General features: G+C 42.5%; 1 protein-coding gene across 1 annotated transcript in view; it reads right to left on the reverse strand.

Annotated features, from left to right (window-relative positions):
• The window catches only part of LOC121388970 (BDNF/NT-3 growth factors receptor-like), an 88707-nt gene that overhangs the window by 11781 nt on the left and 55584 nt on the right, over positions 1-21342 (reverse strand). The window contains exons 7-9 of the mRNA XM_041520532.1: positions 20564-20763; positions 6363-6630; positions 4516-4822 (exon numbers count right to left, since the gene is read on the reverse strand). Of these exons, the coding sequence (XP_041376466.1) occupies positions 4516-4822; positions 6363-6630; positions 20564-20763 (775 nt within the window). The remainder of the gene's footprint in view (positions 1-4515; positions 4823-6362; positions 6631-20563; positions 20764-21342) is intronic.

Raw genomic sequence — 21342 nt, forward strand, 5'->3', positions numbered from 1 at the left:
AAAGTAGCGGGGTAGAAATATCCAATCACAAATCTAGTCATAGAGTAAAAAACAAAAAAAACCCGCAATGGTTTGGTTTTTCATTTTTTATTTCTAAATTACAATCACTATAGACAACTACACATGCAATGGACACACATTGGGTTACATCGAGAGGCCTTAAGGGTGACACGTGAATAATATGAGTGTTCATTTCTGTTCATCTTCGTCGTCCTCCTCATCGTCGGTATCGTCGTCGTCTTGTTCGTCCAAATATTCGCCAATCCATGAACGATACTGATTTAATTTAGAACGAATCTGAGGTCTGAGATCTCTGTCTGGATTCACAAACTGTAGAATTTTTCTCGTGTTGGGGCCTTTGTCAAAGTAATGCATATACGTCAGAAAGCGAGAGTACGTGTCTTTAAATAACTTCCATTGCAGTGTCTTCATGTTTCTTTCGATGGCATCTTGGGACATGTTTTTTTCTTCGTAGCGTTTCCTCTTGCTTTCGAAATAGTCACGATTGATGTCGAATTCACGCTCGATCATCAGACGTACGCCTTCGTTTTCCAGATCGGACGACGGCTCTTCATTTCCCTCCTCGCACGTTTTCACGTGTCGCTGCAAGTCACTCCCGTCTTTAAAGACCAGACCGCACGTATCGCAAGACTGCATCCTCTTGACCTTTTTCAGATAGGGCTCTACCTCATCTTCTTCTTCGTCGTCGTCACTTTCGTAGGCGGGTATGCCTGGTAGTTTTCTCTTGAATGCGTTTCTTTGCATGATTTGCACGTAGAGCTCTTTCTCCGACGGTGGTTGAAACTCTTCTGAGACATTCGCCGTTACGCTCGTGCTTTTATACCATTCGGACGGCCCCGTCTCTAAACCATTAGGTCGAAGGCGCCAATGTTCGGGCGTGGTCGGTTTCAAGTCCACCAGAGATGTCCGTAGGGCCTGTGGGTAGCTTCCTCAAACCGTTGCATGAAATGACCAGTATTTTCCGGATACATCTGCCGTGCCAAGGTTAGGACTTGCTGCTTGTCGATGGGGTTGTTGAACAGTGCCAGGTAATGACAGTTTCTTCTCTGTGTCGGGTCTTTGCTGTTATAGAGGTTCTGGTTGATGGCAATCACAGAGAGGTTTCTGTTATGACTTCCTTCTGTGAACAGGTCGGTGATACGAGAATCTTTTCCAGCTGTAGACATCAGGTCGTCCAACACGATGAGATTTCTGACTCTGGGATCCAAATAATGATCCTTTTCCAAATTCTCGGGTATGCCGTGAACAAATTTCACTCGAGCAACCATTTTGATCGTATCATAGAGAGGTTGCCATCGTTTGTAAAGCCAGATGATGCGCTGAGGAGGCGGCTGGATTTTACCATCCCTCAGCAGTTTGTACAACAAAAATGTCTTTCCACACGACGTGGGTCCCGACACGATCATGGTGAAGGGATGTAGCAATCTTAGGGGATGCTGCTGCTGTGGTGGTGGCGGCTGCTGTGGTGGTGGTGGCTGCTGTGGTGGTGGTGGTGGTGGTGGCTGCTGCTGTGGTGGTGGTGGTGGTGGTAGTGGCGGCTGCTGTGGTGGTGGCTGCTGTGGTGGTGGTGGCTGCTGTGGTGGTGGTGGTGGCTGCTGTGGTGGTGGTGGTGGTGGTGGTGGTGGTGGTAGACCTTTAGCATGTTTTTGTTGAAAATGTCTTAACATGGCGTCTCTCCGAGAGAATGTGAAACCACATTCTGAACATGTGCTCTGCATGACGACTCTAAATGAAATGACCATATCTGACCCACATAGTTCCTTTTATAGTTTATTTAGAAATGCTTCTGCAGTTTCGGGGCTTTCCAGCCCGTACCACTTTGTTGTTGTTGTTGTTGTTGTTGTTTCCGTTTCAGATCGGCCTTGGCTTGCTCTACCACCTGTTGTGTTGGGGACACCATGACGACTTTGGGTGTCGGAGGCTTGTTCTGTTCCTCTTTTTCTTTTTTCCATGTAGGGTCATCCAGTTCTAGACATCGATCTACACTGTACATCATCTGACTTTTTCCACCACGTTGCACTGGAAAATGAGGTTGAAGTTTACCTTCTGCCTGCAGTTTATAGAAACGGGTCCACTTATCCACGTCGGGTACATATAACTTGTACTGGTCTGACATGTTGCTCCTCTGAAGGTTCTACCTCAAATGACGAGTTTTCCAAAACTATTTTACATATATACCTTATGACGCATAAAGATATGGTACAGGAATGTTTGAATGTGTGTGATACGTATGACCAGTGCCCCTCCTCCCAGGCACAAATCTCATCGTGCGAGCTCCCAAAAAAACATCGTTACCAACATATTACCCTTTACCAGTGTCACTACCATAGGGACACGTCCAGAGACACACTCATGGACTCAGGACATAACTAAAAAAAGCTGTGTTGCAGTCACGCGTTCTTTCTCCATAGCAATGGGCTGGGAGTGTTTCACACACACATACACACACACACACACACACACACACACACACACACACGCACGCACGCACACACACACAAAAGTTTGTATTTAATTATGAAATACTGGCCCCATAAGGGGTATGAGATTGTGTATATAAAAGATCACTTGCTACTCATGGAAAAAATGTAGCGGGTTTCCTCTCTAAAACTGTCAAAATTATGTTTTTCATCCAATAACCGATGATTCATAAATCAATGTCCTCTAGTGATGTCGCTAAACACAAACAAACTTTGACGGTCAGTGTGCAAACCATAACAAATTTATTCTGCTACTTAAGACGGGCACGCGTCGGTATGTCTTTTGCAGTTCACCTGGTTTCATAAACACTCGGAGAGGCGTAATAAAATGCCTTTGTATGAGGGCTGATGAAGAGGTCTGATAAAGTACTCCTCTATTATAAAGCGAATTAATGAATGGCTGAATGAATGGCTGAATGACGGCAACAAAGAAAACGTCGACAATGTGCTAAAGAAATACAAATGAATGAAAATCATCACACACGCATTTTGTCTGGCGACATGAAAGACTCACTTTAAACCAAACAGTCAGCAAACAGTTACAGTCCTTCCCCACGAGAAATCTTTTAACGGCTATTATTTTGGGTGTCTAGAATAAAACACTGTGACAAAACATTCACGTCTATGTCCACTGTGAATACAAAAATACACCAACACAGTAGACGTTATACAATGAAGCCAAAACCAACGTCAGACTTACACCTGGCCTGTACATATTGTTATTATTAATTGTTGTTGTTTCTTTGCTTTTATTTGTTTGCTGACACCAGTTTGTTTGGTAATATGCAATACATTGAATTGAATACACCATGATCGCACACCTGTACCCAGGTCATTGTCTCCTACACAAAGACCATTGTTTCCTACACAAAGGCCATTGTGCCATTGTCTCCTACACAAAAGCCATTGTTTCCTACCGAGACCAGACACCTGCACCCCCCTATACAAAGGTCATTGTTTCCTACACAAAAAAGCCATTGTGTCATTGTTTGCTACACAAAGACCATTGTGTCATTGTCTCCTACACAAAAGCCATTGTTTCCTACCAAGGTCAGACACCTGCACCCCCCTATACAAAGGCCATTGTTTCCTACACAAAAGCCCATTGTCTCCTACCAAGGTCACGTGATCACGGGAAAGTAGGTCAATCATGGCACCATACAGGCCCCTATACTACTGCTATAGTATGGCTTGAAGCATCTACGTATAATCAGGGTCGTATCTAGTCGGGGTACAAAGGCCATTTGCCTTCAAATGATGCGCCGCTGACGCCGGGCCACGTCTACGCTATAGTATGGCTTGAAGCATCTCCGTATAATCAGGGTCGTATCTAGTCGGGGTACAAAGGGGCATCTGCATCCCTGGATAGTACGAAAAGTTCCCTTTTTAGTTTAAACAAGCATTCTGAGAGAGTACTGCTGAAGTAATATACGTCCAATAATGGGCCCAACAAATGTTCGTATCTCCTAAGTTCAAGGGCCATAACTCTGTGTAAAATGGGTACACGTGACCTGTACATGATAAAGCTATATATACAAGATTTCATATCAATATCTTCAGGGATTACGAAAACAAAGTCTGGAAATGTTCATATCTCCTAATTTCAAGGTACTGGGTAAATTGCCATGGCCCATGGAAGTCAAATTTAATCTGTAGGCCCCTAATAGAACATGATAAAGCTTTACACAAATTTATAGCTTAGTATCTCGAAACATTGTGAAAAATAAACAATGCGGAAAACTATATGTGGGACAGACGGACATATATACATACAGGCAGACAGAAGGGCGCAGACAAAACCTATAATACCATCCGAAAGGGGACTAACACTAACACCCATACAGTGAGTTGTTAAATCTCGCTCTGGGTAGGAGCCGCTACCGGGCTGCGAACCCAGTACCTACTAGCCTTTTGTCCACGACACCACTGAGGTCGGCAGAGGACATATTATGCACCGCTTACGCGGCTCTTTCCGGTGTTACCGTGTTGTACATGAGCACTTAAAACAGAATACCTCAAATAGCTGTTGAGATCACCATTCTCCATGTACTCAAAGATCATCATGCGCTCCCCCTGTCTCGTGCACACGCCATGGAAAGTGATTATGTGCGGATGCTGCAGGCTCGAGAGCAGCTCAGCCTCTCTTTCGAAGTCGATTTTGGACGAATCGTCCGTCGAGTATTTTAATGTCTTGATGGCCACCATGGTTTCCGTCTCCGGTTTTTCCAGATCCAAGCACGTGCCCAGGTGAACTCGACCGAACGCACCCTCACCCAGAACTCGTAAAAGTGTGATGTGTTCTGGTTTGATGTTCAGGATGGCTGGAAATAAAGAAAAGATAAATGTAATATTTAACAACACCAGTAAGAACATTCAAATATTTGACAGAACGTTCTGACAGTGAATATCCGCAATATATATTTTGGTTTTCATTAATTTTTCAGGTTAACTGTTATATGCAATTTTCCACAGACAAGAGTGAATTAATTAACCACAATACATATCAACCTTTCTTACACACCCGTTGGTGAGAACACATATATATATTTTTGGATAACACATACTTGTTAACACAAATACGTGTGATAACATTTTAAAGACATGTCTGGCTGCTCCTAGGTTACCAGTACCATATCTTCCAATGAAAAAACCAAAAGCACGATCGAATCGATCACTCTGTGATGTACAAGTTAACCTGAAATTGATTGGTCTGTGCCGCACAAGTTAACTATGAGCGCTAGGGCCGTTTTTAAAACTTGTTTTCTTCAGGATAAGTAAGAAATAGAATACTACATTCGTGTCCGTTATGCTAGGGTCAGACTGTCAACTGTCGAGACAGAGTTGGCCAACTCGATGGCTGTATTGCTATTTCCTCAACTCCCGACTTACGACGGGTGCGCTCAGATTAATGACTAATTGGTCGTAGGAAAATCGAGTTATAAGAGCGCTCAGACTAGCAATTGGACAGTCGTAGAAGTCGTGACAGCAGAACGTTGGCCAACTTTGTCCTGTCAGTTCGTATTCAGAGCCTAGCCATAGATAAATAGTATCCAACGGCCACTCGTGTGTAGTATTCTCTATTTAACTCATTAGTTAAACAACTGCAAGAAACATAATAAAAAACACAACTAAAAAATCTACCCCCAACCCCCCCAAACAATCCCCCCCCCCAAAAAAAACCCCCCCACAAAAAACAATCCCACAACAAAAACACACAAAAAAGCCTAAACAACCAACACCAACAAAGCTGGCTCACACATTCATTCATCTTTCTCATCTATCGCCTTCTGCCTATCATTCTTATTATCTTAATATAAAAAGCTTTCCAATTTCTCCCACGATTTCGATCTGTTTCGACCCTTTCTGTCAGCTTCCTCCGACTCTTGTCTTTTGAGCTGTCCACACCATCGCTTACCTGTCTCAAATTCTGTGTATTTCCCTGCACCCACCTGGCATCCTCGTCCTCTGCCGCTAATAAAGCTGGTCTGACCCACGTCACTAACTAACGACCGCCGGTAGTAGGGGTGCATAGTAGGTGGTTATAAGTGCCTCTTAACAATGCCAGAAGTAACTACTGAACACTCCCCGAAGTGGTCAGACTAAGCCCACAGCTAAAAGCTGATGGGGAATGGCAGGTTTGTGGCACAGATAGCCACAAGAGACAAGCACCTGTCGCTGTTGGAGAGACAAGGACTGGGATGTGGAGGTGGACAGCGAAAGAAGTTGAAAGATGGAGGAGTTGCCAGATCGAGAAGAAATGAGATGGAATTCAAAGGAGAGAAAGGAAAGGGGACAGTGGGATAAAAAAAAAAAAAAAAAAAAAAAAAAAAAAAAAAAAGAAGAAGAAAAAAGAGCACTCACCCGATGTCGAGTCGCTGGGGACAGGGGTCTGACACATGTAAGTGGGATTATCCACGAGCCGAACACTCTCCGTTAAAGGGATGGTCTCCGCGCGGTTCAGGGGGTGACGACCCTTTGACTTGTTTTTACCGTCCTTGGCGCTGTGTAGCCTGTTATTCCGTATGAGACGTCTCACCAAAACAATGATCAAAATCACGAGACCCAGCACCACAGCAATTGCCACTGAAATTCCAATCGCAACCTGAATGAAAAAAAAGAGAAGTGTTTGTTAAAGCTATAATTATAGTCTCGCTTCCCTCTTCTTGAGGTACGGGACATAGCCCAGTGGTAAAACGTTCGCTTGCTGCGCGGTGACTCTGGGATCGATCCCCGTCGGTGGGCCCATTTGGGCTATTTCTCTTTTCAGCTGGTGCACCACAACTGGTATATCACAGGCCGTGGTATGTGTTATCCTCTCTGTGTTATGGTGCACATAAAATATCCCTTGCTACTAATAACAAAAATGTAGCTGGTTTCTTCTCTAAGACTATATGTCAAAATTACCATCAGGCGAGCGCTTTACCAGTGACCAGGCGGATCCAAAGGGGTGTCACAAGGGTTCCTTGACCTACGGTGACCCTTAAATGTTTGTTTTAAAACAAATTATTATTACAATAGTCTAAGCTCAACAAATTGAGCAAACACCTAAATTAGGAATCCTATTAAAATTAATCTAAATTTACATTTTTGTATAACAAATCATAAACACTCGCTGATGTAGACAAAATCCATGAAACGGTGGCCCGCTTAGCGGTTTCCTAGAGGAGAATAATACATGTTTGAGGGTGGTGTATAACGAGTATAGCCGCACGCTGTCGACAGTAAGAAATTACTATCGATGGTCTATTCTAAATGGGTAAATACTATACATAACAACCCCGAGATTGCAGCTTTAATATACATTCACTTGAAACGCCAGTCTCACAATTACTGCATAATAACCAACATATTCATATTTATTGTCACGTGTAAAGATTATACAGGCCCCCTCTAAAAAAAACCAAAAGCTTAATACCCTCAAGCTTTGTTTAAGGACACCACTAGAACACATTAATTTAATAATCATCGGCTATTGGATGTCAAAATATTTGGTATTTCTGACATACAGTCTTAGAGGAAACCCGGCTACATTTTTCCATTAGATGTGTGATTGGCGGGGGGAGGGGCATTGCCCCCATTGGCCCCTTTTGGCTACGCCTGAGAACAAAAATACATCCAAATAATTTCATGAATGAATTTTTAACGACATCCCAGCACAAAACACATCGGTTATTGGGTGTCAAATAATTTCATTTACATGTGAAAAAGAAAATGTAAACCAAATAATTTCATTTGTATTTTGTTTTCAAAATTTGTCTTATTCAAATACCCATGTTAATATGTGTCGTTACATTTTGAATTTTAAAAAACCCCAAACCCAACACACACACACACACACACACACACACACACACACACACACACGAAAACTGGATGTTATTTTAATGCATGAATACTTTTTATATAGACCTACTTTATATTCTTTGCATAGTCATTCCTACCCTTGACAGACAATGGATTATTACTGTACGATGTCCACCGCTACCTTTATTCCCCATCAGGCGCCGATCAAAAGGAAAGGTGCTGGGGTGTGCATTTGAATGGCACTTCGACATTTCCCGTTAAGTGACGAAAATGGCCGGAAACGTTATCATAAAAACGTTACGTGACGTCAACAATGCTTTCACGTTTTAATAGGCTTACTGGTGTCATAGCGATACTACGTACATTTCTCTGACTTGTTTTAACTTCAGAAATGTGCGAACAGAATCGCTGTTTGTCATTTAATAATCATATTTACTTTGAATCTGCAAAGATCTAAGACTATCTAATGACGGCAGCTAACTACTGTTACCCCCCCCCCCCCCCCGAACTATTGTGCTGTTCTGTTGCAATGTTTACTGTATGTTGTGAGTGGACATATCAATAGAGGTAAGTGTTTGTTTGTGTCTTTGTTGTTGATCGTTTTATTTATCAGGACAGTTGAAATCAGAGTTGGGGTGCGTGGGCTTTAGCGTTGCGAGTGTTTTATATTGATTTGCGTGTGTATGGGGGTGGGGGTGGTGGTGGTGGTGGTGGTGGTGGTGGTGGTGGTGGGGGGGGGGGGGGGTGACCGAGGAAGGCCGTGGCCCCATGCTCCACACTGGCTGTAAGACTGTACAACTCATATTTTTTAGATTAATTCAATTCAGTTCAGTTCAATTCAATTAATCGTAAGAACTGCCCTCGAGGGTGTTGGAGGTGCGCACCCCTCCAAAATTCAAAGTGCTCTACAAACTCCAGCGTTTAGCAGATAAACATAATGCATTTATTAGCTTTTATTAGGGAACATGTTTACAATGGTCAGCTTGATATTTGTGTGGAAGATGACCAGTTATAGATATTATATCTTACTAACACTGGTAGTACTTCTGTATATTAGGGGCGGGGCGTAACTCAGTGGTAAAAGCGCTCGCTCGATATGCGGTCGGTCTGGGATCGATCCTCGTCGGTTTATTTATGGGTATATGGCGTCGGACATATGGTTAAGGACCACACAGATATTGAGACAGGAAACCTACTGTCGCCACTTCATGAGCTACTCTCTTGGATTAGCAGCAGGGGGGTCTTTTATGTGCACCATACCATAGACAGGATAGCACATACCACAGCCTTTGATGTACCAGTCGTGGTGCACTGGCTGGAGCGAGAGGTTTGAACAGAAGCAGGACTGGGCGAGTCATCTACTATCCAACAAGAGTCGACGGTGAAGTCTAAATCTAGCTTTAGAGAGCAAGACGGACATTTGGACAGTTATGAGGCTCGTATTACAGTCAGAGCAATATGTATATCAAAACTGCGTAATATGTGCGTAATGAGAGCGTAATAACTGTCGACATGCCCGTTTTGCTCTCTTACGGTCAGAGTACTCGGGCTACCCTTCCCCATCCGCCGGCTTCACCGTGACCTCTGCTCCACTTGACATTGGATTCGCCATTGCCGGGGCTACCTCCCGTCGTTGAAATCCGTTACGTTCACACCATTGGCTATTTCTCGTCCGAGTCACCACGACTGGTATATCATAGGCCGTGGCATGTGCTATCCTGTCTGTGGGATGGTTCAAATAAAAAATCCCTTGCTACTAATGGAAAAAAGGTGAGTGGGTTTTCTCTATATAACTGTCAAAATTACCATATGTTTGACATTCAATAGCCGATGATTAATAAATCAATGTGTTCTAGTGGTGTCGTTAAACAAAACAATTTTTTTTTTTTTTTTTTTTTTACGTTTACAGTACATATACGTTGGGACTAGAATCCATGATTTTAATTAACCTCGTTCATTGCTATCTGAACGAGACAGTTCAACTTGTTTCTTGATGTTTGTTAATTTAAAGACGTATGCTGAGCTCGTTTTGTCTTCATGGGTGGCACAAGTTCAATAACCGTACGTCTATATTGTAAAGAAAAAGGGCTGACAGACGGTGAAATTTCATACACCGAAACTGACAATCACGAAAGTAGATCTTACAGTATGCGTCATGGCAGTGCGAGATTGTATTAGCTGACCTGGCGTTGCCCTAACGGTTCAGCCAGTTCATAATGGCAATTAATTTTCCAAGATGTCGTCTGCTGTATGCACTTGGCATTAATCGCCTGCTAATAATCCAAACGGAAAACGAAATCGGAAATGCAAACGCATTCGTTGCGAATCATTAGCTGGATTGACCTCTGACCTTTCGGTGTTTATATGCTGAGTCAAGGTTAGAGTGATCTTAGTGTTTTAGAGTGATCTTAGTGTTAATATAACGTGTGGCTCATAAATACAACAGAGGTCAGGGTCGCGGTCAGTCGGTAGAGCGCTCACCTAAAGGCGACGTCACACGACACGAGTGTCGCATACACTAATAGCAGATTGCACACCAACCAATGAAAACGTAATGTCGGCTTATTATCACGATCGGCTATTCTCGTACGAGACACTTGTATCGTATGGCGTCGCCTTAAGTTGCTCTGGTCGTTGAAACGAACCCTCTTGGTTGCCAGAGTTTCCCTTTCCAACGAGTACCTCATGACAGGTATTTCAAATGCCGTGGTATGTGATGTCCTGTCTGTGGAAATGTTCTTATGAAATATCCCTTGCTGCTAATGAATACATGTAGCAGGTTTACAGCGTAGAGTATATGTCAGAGTTACCACTGTCTGATATCCAACAGCCAATGATTAATAAATGAATCTGCTCAACCTTTCCTGTTGGTCGTGTACACGCCATTGTCAGGGTTGTACACATGCCTAGGCTTTCCTGGTCCATAAAACCTAGTGCATGCTTATGGTTGTTGTTGTTTTTTGTTGTTGTGTTTTTGCATTTTGTATGTATATGTGCGTGTGGTTTTATGTGTGTGTGTGTGTGTGTGTGTTTATGTGTGTACATGTGTGTGGTTTGTTTTGTGTATGTGTGTGTGTGTGGTTTTATATGTGTACATGTGTGTGCTTTTTGTGTGTGCATGTGTGTGTACGCGCGTGTGTGTTTAGTTCTGCGTACGCGCATGTATGTGTGTGTGTGTGTATGTGTGTGTATATATATATATATATATATATATGTGTGTGTGTGTGTGTGTGTGTGTGTATGTGTGTGTGTGTGGTTTTATGCGTGTACATGTGTGTGGTTGTTTTGTGTGTGTGTGTGTGGTTTTATATGTGTACATGTGTGTGCTTTTTGTGTGTGCATGTGTGTGTACGCGCATGTGTGTGTGGTTTCTGCGTGCGCGCGCGTGTATGTGTGTGCGTATATATATATATATATATATATATATATATATATATATATATATATATATATATATATATATGTGTGTGTGTGTGTGTGTGTTTACGCGCGTGTATGTGGTTCTGCGTGCGCGCGTGCATGTATATGTGTTTGTGTGTGTGTTTAGTTTTGTGTGTGGTTTTTGTTTTGTTTCTTTGTTGTGGGTTTGTTTTTCATTATCTACCTCAGAATTAATTCAGAATGAAACCCACGTAATGACTGGTTTTGTTGAGGCGTGCTTCTGAAATGCCATCTACACACTGTCTGGCTTCAGAAACTATTATGCCAGACAACATTGAGCAAAACCATTAATTGAAAACCCATAGGCCTATAACTCGGCTACAAAGCCCTATTTGTACTCATGTAAAACAGCGAGAATTTAGCTGAAAGAGTTATATAATTACTAGTAACTCAAGAAATACGCCTATTTTAAACAACAAGCCGTCATGCTGGGGGCAGACCACAAGTAACTTCTAAAGGCACCGAAAGAGATTTAGTTCATACATATTCATTAGTTCTACGTTAATCAGATATATTCTGGAATTCCCTTTCTGTGCGATGCAATGGAGAGAACGCTAACTAATGTTGCTGTAAAAATGCAAAATTGAAGACAAAAGGATTGAATCTGAACGACAAAACAATAATACATGACAACAGCGGCATCTCTACATAATGCAGAGTCGAATGGGCGTTTGGCAAATAGTGGTTGATTCTATGAATCTCTACCTAGTGACTCATCTATAGGAGGACAGCCACTCCCGAGGAGATCCTCTACATGGGATTCCATCCCTCTTGAACGCAAAACAGATAACTGCCACTCCCAGACTAGTTTACTAAATGAAAACTAGCACTGGTCAGAGCTCATTAGCATAGTACCAGCTGTGATGACATGCACACATCAATCACTGTCATAACAGATAATGATATCTGGTGTTCGCGAAAGGTGAGCATATCCTACCCAACCGGCGACACCCGCCATGAGTACTGCCATCTGTCACGTCAAATAAAACATGGAATAGCATCAGCCATCAATTTGGTCGGTGATGCATCGTATTTGGTAGACACAGCCTCCAAATGTCTACCATAAAACCTTTTTAAGTGCCCACAGAAGTCCCTGGACATTCCATGAAGTTCGTCTGTGCGAAAGATTTATGTTACAATGAGTGGTTTTGAAACGTATCTGACAATACAGTTTTAAGAGTTGCAAGATAAATGCTGACTAACGGACACGCCTTGGTATTTTATTTCTCACAAACCAGAGGAATTTGTCTTTTTCAAGTTTGACACCCAATGAATAGCCAATGTATAATTAGTCTTGTTATGTCCTTATAGGCAGTACTAAACCAAATAACTTCCGTCTGGGTCAAAGTTTGAGGTGCACCCAACGTTTGATAGAGCAGTTAATCCTGTGTTGACCCCCATTTGTTTTCTGATTGACTTTATTGGTGAGGGGTGGTAGTATTTATATCCGTGGTGTATACGCTGCAGGTATGGATTTTAGCCACATATGTTTCTATTGTCGTCTATGGGATTTGGTTTTGTGGTATACACCCCATACATTCATTCATTCAGTTTATTATTTTCAACTCCAACGTATTTATGGCTTATTCGCGCTTGCGCAGTCAACAGGTAGTCACGTCGGGACTATAACGGTAATATTAAAAATAAAACTTATACCAGACACAACTGTTTATAGAATCATGTAGCTCCATACTTAAGTCACCTACCGATTTTGTCAACAATAAAAACAATAAAATGTCTACCAATATCATGAATACCACTTCACAAAATGGCATGACTTGTCGTTTTGTATCAACACAGAATTACTCTTTCAGCAAATGGCAGATTGTCTCAGTTCTACTCTATAGGTCTATAGGTCTAAGGTTATCACAGAGGTTTTCAAACATCGTCGTAAACATAACAGGGACCACTTTACATAAGTCTCCTTTTTGTTTGGTACGGAACACTTTGTTTAGTACTAAATGATTCAAACCTGTGTAATTTAGTTATTATTCCTAGGCCGAAGGTATCGAGCATGTCTGCCCCAGGGTTCGGTCTCTGGGAAGCCGAGTGTGTATATATTCAGCTTTCTGTCTCCCTAATCTTCATATTGTTAACATTATTTGCAATACTATGGACTGTTCCGAAAGGGACACAATTGAGACCCTTATATTAAATAGCCCTTTTTCCAGTTGTATACTTTAGATTGCTTTATAACTCGGACCAGAGCCTTTACTACCACATTCTGTTTTTACAATGCATTCACCTGGTTAATGTACAACTTCCATACAAGTAGTTGCATTATTAACGATATAATTAAGACCCCCCTCCTCCCTGCAAAAATCATGGATCCGCCCCTACGTTCTCAATCAGAATAAATGAAGGAATGAATGTTTAACGACACCCCAGCACAAAAAATACATCGGCTAATGGGTGTCAAACTTCTCAATCAGAGCTGTCCACCCCTTGTTACTCGAAAATAGTTACGACAGCAGGCGAGTGCACTAATCAACTTTAATGCATATTTATCCATATCAAATAGAAGAAGAATAATCCAGCGATGTATTTAATTAAAGCATCGTACATGCAGTTGTTGGAAATTGGATCATTAACGGGATGCTTAATTGTGTAATAAACTGAACCAAAGACGAATTAACAAGCACAAATGCATGCCATATGGAAACCGTAACATGGTAGACGACACGTAATCTGTTTTCGAAGAGTTAATCGAATTAAATAAATAGTAGGAGACACAAGCCAGGAGTCAGTCATTGTTCCGTGATCCAATTTGTACATTTAAATTAAATAAATTGCAGCGAGTCATTGTTATTAAGAGATTATGATGATAACTAGTTTAACGTTCCCATATACCACTAGGGTTTCGAACACGCCCATCCCGAGTCCGACCTCCAATAAGATCGGTGGCCTGACTCGGGATGGAGGGTGGTGTGTGTGTGTGTGTGTGTGTGTGTGTGTGTGTGTGTGTGTGTGTGTGTGTGTGTGTTGAAAATGGGCAGAATTTTGAAAATAACAATTAGTAAAAAGTTAATAGATTAAATAAAAAAAATAAAAAGGTTACAAGCCAAAAATAAAAAAGAATTGACTGCTCGGCCGAATATTTATATAATTTGGAGCATTTTAGAAGGACAGTCCAAAATTAAATAAGAGAAAGAAGAGAGGATCGGACTATTTAATAATATTTAAAAAAAGAAAAGAAAAGTAATTTCGATATAAAATTTTGAACGCAGATCTAAAAGTTTAAAGTCCGATCGATATGTCCACGCGAATGGCCTCGTTAAGGCCGTTTGGGTGCACAGCTTAAAGGGACGAGATGGGTTGCATCCCGTCAAGAAAACCCCTAGATTGACAGTCGATAGACGTTGAAGGTGTAGTGCTGTGCTGAAATACAGATCTTGAGAAACCGGATCAGTCTGAACGAGAGAGAGTATCAGACTAGAATATAGTCCAGTCGTCATGGGTTGGTATAGTGGTGCGGACTGGGCCCGACTCCGGAGGATACGAGATGGTATCACTATAAAGCAAGGTAAAGTCTAGAAAAAGAGTAGTAGGGGCCGACCCCGCTTCCTATTTCTTCTTAGAGTGGTGCGGTCAATCTTCCAGTGCTGCTAGGACAGGCTCGGACATGTAGAGACTAAACGCGAACAACCGTGGCGTTCTGCAGAATGGCCGTCATACGAGTCACGAAAAAAACAAGTCGACAGTCAGACGGAGAAATGACGTGGAGGCAAGGAATTTCGCTAAAAAAGAATCCAACCTGGTGGTGCAGGCTGTCGAAACGAGAAGCGTTCCAGCGTTCAATCAGTTCCAATGGCCGCATACATCCCAGTAGAAAACTTCATTTCGCTGACAAAAACAACGAAATGAAGGACCCCCAAGTCGAGCACATGAAAGCACGTGCAGTGTGCACAGGCGAAACAAACACGTGTTACCGCGTGGAGCTCCAGACTAAGAATGTATGAAGAGAGACATTCTGTTAAAGTACCCATCGCTTAGTGCCCTTTCAGCTCTTTTAATCTGTCCCTCAGTACACTTAAGACCGCAATTTAATAACTATCGCAACTTTGCGATCTCGCAGTGTAATGCTAAAAGACTTGCAAAGAGGATGCTTTGTTGTCTAGCAGAGCCTAAGAGACCTTTGTAAATAGGAACTTGCTGTGACCAAACTGATTACATAGTCGCCTAGTGGTAGAGCGCTTGCCACATGCACGGCCGCAGTAGGATCGATCCCCGTCGGTGGACCTATTGGGCTATTTCTCGTTCCAGCCAGGGCACCACGACTAGTATATCAAAGGCCGTGGTGTATGCTATCCTGCATATAAAAATCCCTAGCTACTAATGGAAAGGTTTCCTCTCTAAGACTATACGTCAGAATGACCAAATGTTTGACATAGAGTAACCGATGGTTAATAAATCAATGTGCTCTAGTTGAACAAAACGAAATTGACAGGGGGCAATAGGTAACTGCCACTCAAAGATAAAGTTTGTTTTGTTTAACGACACAACTAGAACACTGATTTATTAACCATTGGCTATTAGATGTGAAGTATTTGGTAATGTTTACTTAGTCTTAGAGACATGTTATTTTTGTGAACTTGATAAAAACAAACAATTGATTTATGATCAACATTTGTTGTGAAAGCGAATAAGTGCCGCCATTATTTTCCCCAGACGACTAATAATATACATTTCAGTAAACAGTGAAAGTGAATATTATTGGTTCCCCTATTTGATATGGGGCGGGGCGTAGCCCAGTGGTAAAGCGTTCGCTTGATGCGCGGTCGGTTTGGGATCGATCCCCGTCAGTGGGTCCATTGGGCTATTTCTCGCTCCAGCCAGTGCACCACGACTGGTATATCAAAGGCCGTGGTATGTGTTTTCCTGTCTGTGGGATGGTGCATATAAAAGATCCCTTGCTGCTAATCGAAAATAGTAGCCCATGAAGTGGCGACAGCGGGTTTCCTCTCTCTATTTCTGTGTGGTCCTTAACCATATGTCCGACGCCACATAACCGTAATTAAAATGTGTTGAGTGCGTTATTAAATAAAACATTTCCTTCCTTCCTTTCTATTTGTTATATTTAAAATAGAAGACCAATCATATTTACTTTCACAATAAATAATGGATCGATAGTCAAATATTTTGGAAAAGTCAAGATGATTTGTGTTAATGGTGTTCATTTTCATTTCTATTTATTTTCGTGCTTAGATCCAATTAAGGTTCAAGCACGCTGTCCTGGGCACGCACTTCATCTACCTGGGCTGTCTGTCCAGGACAGTGGGTTAGTTGTTAGTCGGTTAGTGGTTAGTGAGAGAGTAGAGGGTGTAGTGGCCTTACACCTACCCATTGTGTCCTTAATAACTCGCTCTGGATTGGAGGCGGTACCGGGTTACGAACCCTGTACCTACCAGTCTTATTTCCTATGGCTTAACCACGACACCGCCGAGGCCGGTGTTCCTATGCTATATCTCGCGTTATCAACTCTGGGGAAATAATTCCGTAAGACCAGAATAAAACTATTTTTATTAAAATAATCTATAATAATAACTGTCAAAGTGCATTTCATTTTATTCGAACATGTACATGGGTATGCCATATTTTAGACAGACTCTAATCCTCGAATTAGAAAAGACTTAATTTCTTTATGAAATACTTTCACTTGACGTGTCGCAGCTCATCATTACTTTGCCATCCATTTACAACTTCCTAATTAAGCGGTGGCATAAAGTGTGTTTTCTTTATCAACACCATCGACAGCTGATTGTCAAACATTTAATGATTCTGTCATATTATCTTAGAGATAAGCAGCTGCTTTTTTTCATTAGCAGAAATAGATCTTTTATATGTAGATTCTCAGAGACAGGAATGTGTATACCTTTGATGTACCAATTGTAGGGCAATAACGGTAAGGGCAAAAGAAACCCCAACTAAACTAAACTAAACAGAGAATGGGTCTACTAAGGGGTTCAATCATACAACACAAATGCGCCAAATTCTGCCTCTGGTACACCAAAGGCCGCAGTATATAGTTTTTGCTATTCTTTTCCTCTCTTTCTTTCTCTCTCTCTCTCTCTCTCTCTCTCTCTCTCTCTCTCTCTCTCTCTCTCTCTCTCTCTCTCTCTCTCTCTCTCTCTCTGTCTGTGTGTGTCTCTGTTTGTGTGTGTCTCTCTCTGTCTCCTCTCTCTCTCTGTCTCTCTCTCTCTCTCTCTCTCTCTCTCTCTCTCTCTCTCTCTCTCTCTCTCTCTCTCTCTCTCTCTCTGTGTGTCTCTCTCTCTCTGCGTGTGTGTGTGTGTCTCTCTCTGTCTTTGTGTGTGTGTGTCTCTCTCTCTCGCTGTATCTGTGTGTGTGTGTGTGTGTGTGTGTGTGTGTGTGTGTGTGTCTGTGACGGAACATGCTCTTAATTTTGTTTTTGCCTGTGGCAATATTAATTATTTTAGAGGGCCGTGTGCACTTCCAATATGGACTTAAGACCAGGTGGGCACCTTGTTACGTAATACCTCCGCGCGACCGTTGGTCGAGCTGTGCCTAATACACACCCAGCCCAGGTGCGGAGGCCATGTGGCCAGTAGTTACGTAATACCTCCGCGAGTGCAGCTTTTTATGACCGTGATTTGGCGACTAGGCGTCAGCAAGTCTGGCCATCTAAGGAAAATTCCTATCGGCCTCGGTGGCGTCGTGGCAGGCCATCGGTCTACAGGCTGGTAGGTACTGGGTTCGGATCCCAGTCGAGGCATGGGATTTTCAATCGAGATACCGACTCCAAACCCTGAGTGAGTGCTCCGCAAGGCTCAATGGGTAGGTGTAAACCACTTGCACCGACCAGTGATCCATAACTGGTTCAACAAAGGCCATGGTTTGTGCTATCCTGCCTGTGGGAAGCGCAAATAAAAGATCCCTTGCTGCCTGTCGTAAAAAGAGTAGCCTATGTGGCGACAGCGGGTTTCCTCTAAAAACAGTGTCAGAATGACCATATGTTTGACGTCCAATAGCCGATGATAAGACAAAAAATCAATGTGCTCTAGCGGCGTCGTTAAATAAAACAAACTTTACTAAGGAAAATTCCCGTCTCGGTCGCTGTGGAAATATCACTTGTAGGTATTCGGTACCGCGATGTGCCCCCAGGCGATATTCTGATTTTTATGATAAATAGCTAGAGTTTTAGAGATATTAGGGAGAACCATAGGAAGGCTCCCAGGTATCGTTGTCCGTCGGGACTGGTAAATATTTTATTTCTGCTCTGTGTATAACCTTGATGTGATTGATGTGACTTTAAATATTTTAATACTGTATTATACCAATATTATTTAAACGGTGCTGCCGGTAATCTGACGGTAGGCTCACTGTCTAATATATATAAAGCTTAACCAGTCATCCTAGAGGACCTAGGTAAACTGTAGGTTATTGTCTTTATTGTGATAGGTACCAGTATTAATTCTGTGTTACAAGGTTACTGAATGAGTAGTTAAGGGTTAATTAAAAATTAACCAGTCAGGAATAGAATTGTAATTCCTTTATTAATTAAGTTCCCCTGGCAGCGTTTCTCAATTATCACACGTTACTGAATGAGTAGTAAGGGTTAATTAAAAATTAACCAGTTAGGAATAGAGTTGTAATTCCTTTACTAATTAAGTTCCCCTGGAAGCGTTTCTCAATTATCACACGTGTGGGTGTTGTGTCACGGTGAAGTGATTAGAATATTGTGTAAACTAGACACCTAGAGATTAACTAATTAAGTGATCAGTTCTGGGTTGTTATTATTTGTTGTTGTTAATTAACTATGTTGTTGTTAATTAACTACTGCGGCAGTACATTTGTCAGCGTAGGTTAATACAGATTCCAAAGTGTATTGTGTTTTTGTTGTGTTTTCTAGTGAACTAAACGTGCTATATTACATGTACTTTATATAAGATCGTATCTCTGATCATACCTAGACGAGCCACACTAGGGTATAACCGCCCGTTACAGAGATATCTAACAGATATACAGTTAGGAGAGATATTTGGATAATCGTGTGTTTCATTCAGTTACGGGTATTATAGGATCCCCGTGACAGTCTCTCTCTCTGTCTGTCTCTCTGTCGCTCTCTCTTTCTCTCTCTCCGTCTCTCTCTCTCCTCTCTGTCTCTCTCTGTCTGTCTCTCCCTCTCTCTGTGTCTGTCTCTCTTTTTCTGTGTGTCTCTCTCCCTCGGTCTCTCTTTCTCTGGGTGTGTGTGTGTCTCTCTCTCTCTCTCTTTTCTCTGTGTGTCTCTCTCCCTCTCTGTCTCTCTTTCTGTGTGTGTGTGTCTCTCCCTCTCTCTTTCTCTGTTTGTCTCTCTCCCTCTCCCTCTTTCCCTGTGTGTGTCTCGCTCTCCCTCTCTGTCTGTGTGTGTGTCTCTCTCTCCCTCGCTGTCTCTCTCTTTCTCTGTATGTCTCTCCCTCTCTGTCTCTCTCTCCCTCTCTCTCTTTCTCTCTCTCTCCCTCTCTCTCTCTGCCTGTCTCTGTCTCTCTCTATGTCTCTGTGTGTGTCTCTCTCTCTGTCTCTGTCTGTCTGTCTCTTTCTCCCCCTCTCTCTGTCTCCGTCTCTCTCTGTTTGTCTCTGTGTGTGTGTGTGTCTCTCTCTTTCTCTGTCTCTGTCTCTCTCTGTCTCTGTGTGTGTCTCTTTCCCTCTCTGTCTCTTTCTCTCTGTCTCTCTCTCTCTCTCTCTCTCTCTCTCTCTCTCTCTCTCTCTCTCTCTCTCTCTCTCTCTCTCTCTCTCTCTGTCTGTGTGTGTCTCTCTCCCTCTCCCTCTTTCCCTGTGTGTGTGTCTCTCTCCCTCAACAAACAATCCCCTCCCCAGCACCCGAATCTCGAGACTCATTCTATAAACACTGAGAAGGCTTGGTAAGTTGGAACCCGTATGCCAAATTAATCCATTTGTTTTTCACAAGCAATAGGCCTACGCTTTGCTTTAATCAAGACCTCGTAGCCCAGTGGTAAAGCGCTCGCTTGATGCGCGGTCGGTTTGGGATCGATCCCCATTAGTGGGCCCATTGGGCTATTTCTCGCTCCAGCCAGTGCACGACGACTGGTACATCATTGGCCGTGGTATGTGCTATCCTGTCTATAGGATGGTGCATATAAAAGATCCCTTGCTGCTAATCGAAAAGAGTAGCCCATGAAGTGGCGACAGGGGCTTCCTCTCTCAATATCGGTGTGGTCCTTAACCATGTGTCTGACGCCATATAACCGTAAATAGCATGTGTTGAATGCGGCGTTAAATAAACCATTTCCTTCTTTCCTTTTAATCGAGACCTATTCGAGATTTTCCACTAGGTAAGAAGAAGATTAATTTAAATCACTTACTCTTGGGATTGGCCGGGGATCGGCTTCTAGGTATTCCAGCGGTTTGTTCGAGTCTTCGAATGTCGCGTCCTCGGTCGTCTGAACTCCGACCTTTACCTTGGAATCCTGGTCGGGCTGATTGGCTGATCCCAGTGACTTAGACTTATCTCCCATGAACCGAGATATACCGGAAATAGGTGGCCTCCAGCTCTGCCCCGCTCCTGTTGCAATGAAGTGTACTTTTAGTCCAGAATGAATATTATTTTAATATTCAATGTGTGTGTGTGTGTGTGTGTGTGTGTGTGTGTGTGTGTGTGTGTGTGTGTGTGTGTGTGTGTATGTGTGTGTGTGAGAGAGATTTATAATTAGTTTAGAATACATTATATTTAAGATGAATGAATGAATGAATGAACGAACGAAAGAGCGAACGAATGTACAAACAAATGAACGAACGAACGAATGAATGAATGACACGCGTACTGACGCTAAATAAAAATAAGTAAATGAGAAACATCTATATATGCCAAAAGTGTGGGAATTAATTTATTAAACACAAATGATAAGCTTGCTTAAGTCGTAGATTCACACCTGCATGTAGATGGAATGTGCAACGTTTAAACGCGGTTACCATCAAATGCCAATTACACCGTTTTGGTCTCACTACACAGTTTAAGCCCCGGCACACTGTCAAAGACCAGGACGCCGGGTTAGCTACGGATGCGATCCGGCATCATTCGTGACAATCCTTTGTGGTCCGTAGAGGTCCGTAGCTGTCCATATTAAATCCCTGATGAATTGTA

Source organism: Gigantopelta aegis, chromosome 2 (genome assembly GCF_016097555.1).
Source record: "Gigantopelta aegis isolate Gae_Host chromosome 2, Gae_host_genome, whole genome shotgun sequence".
NCBI classification, from domain to species: Eukaryota; Metazoa; Mollusca; class Gastropoda; order Neomphalida; family Peltospiridae; genus Gigantopelta; species Gigantopelta aegis.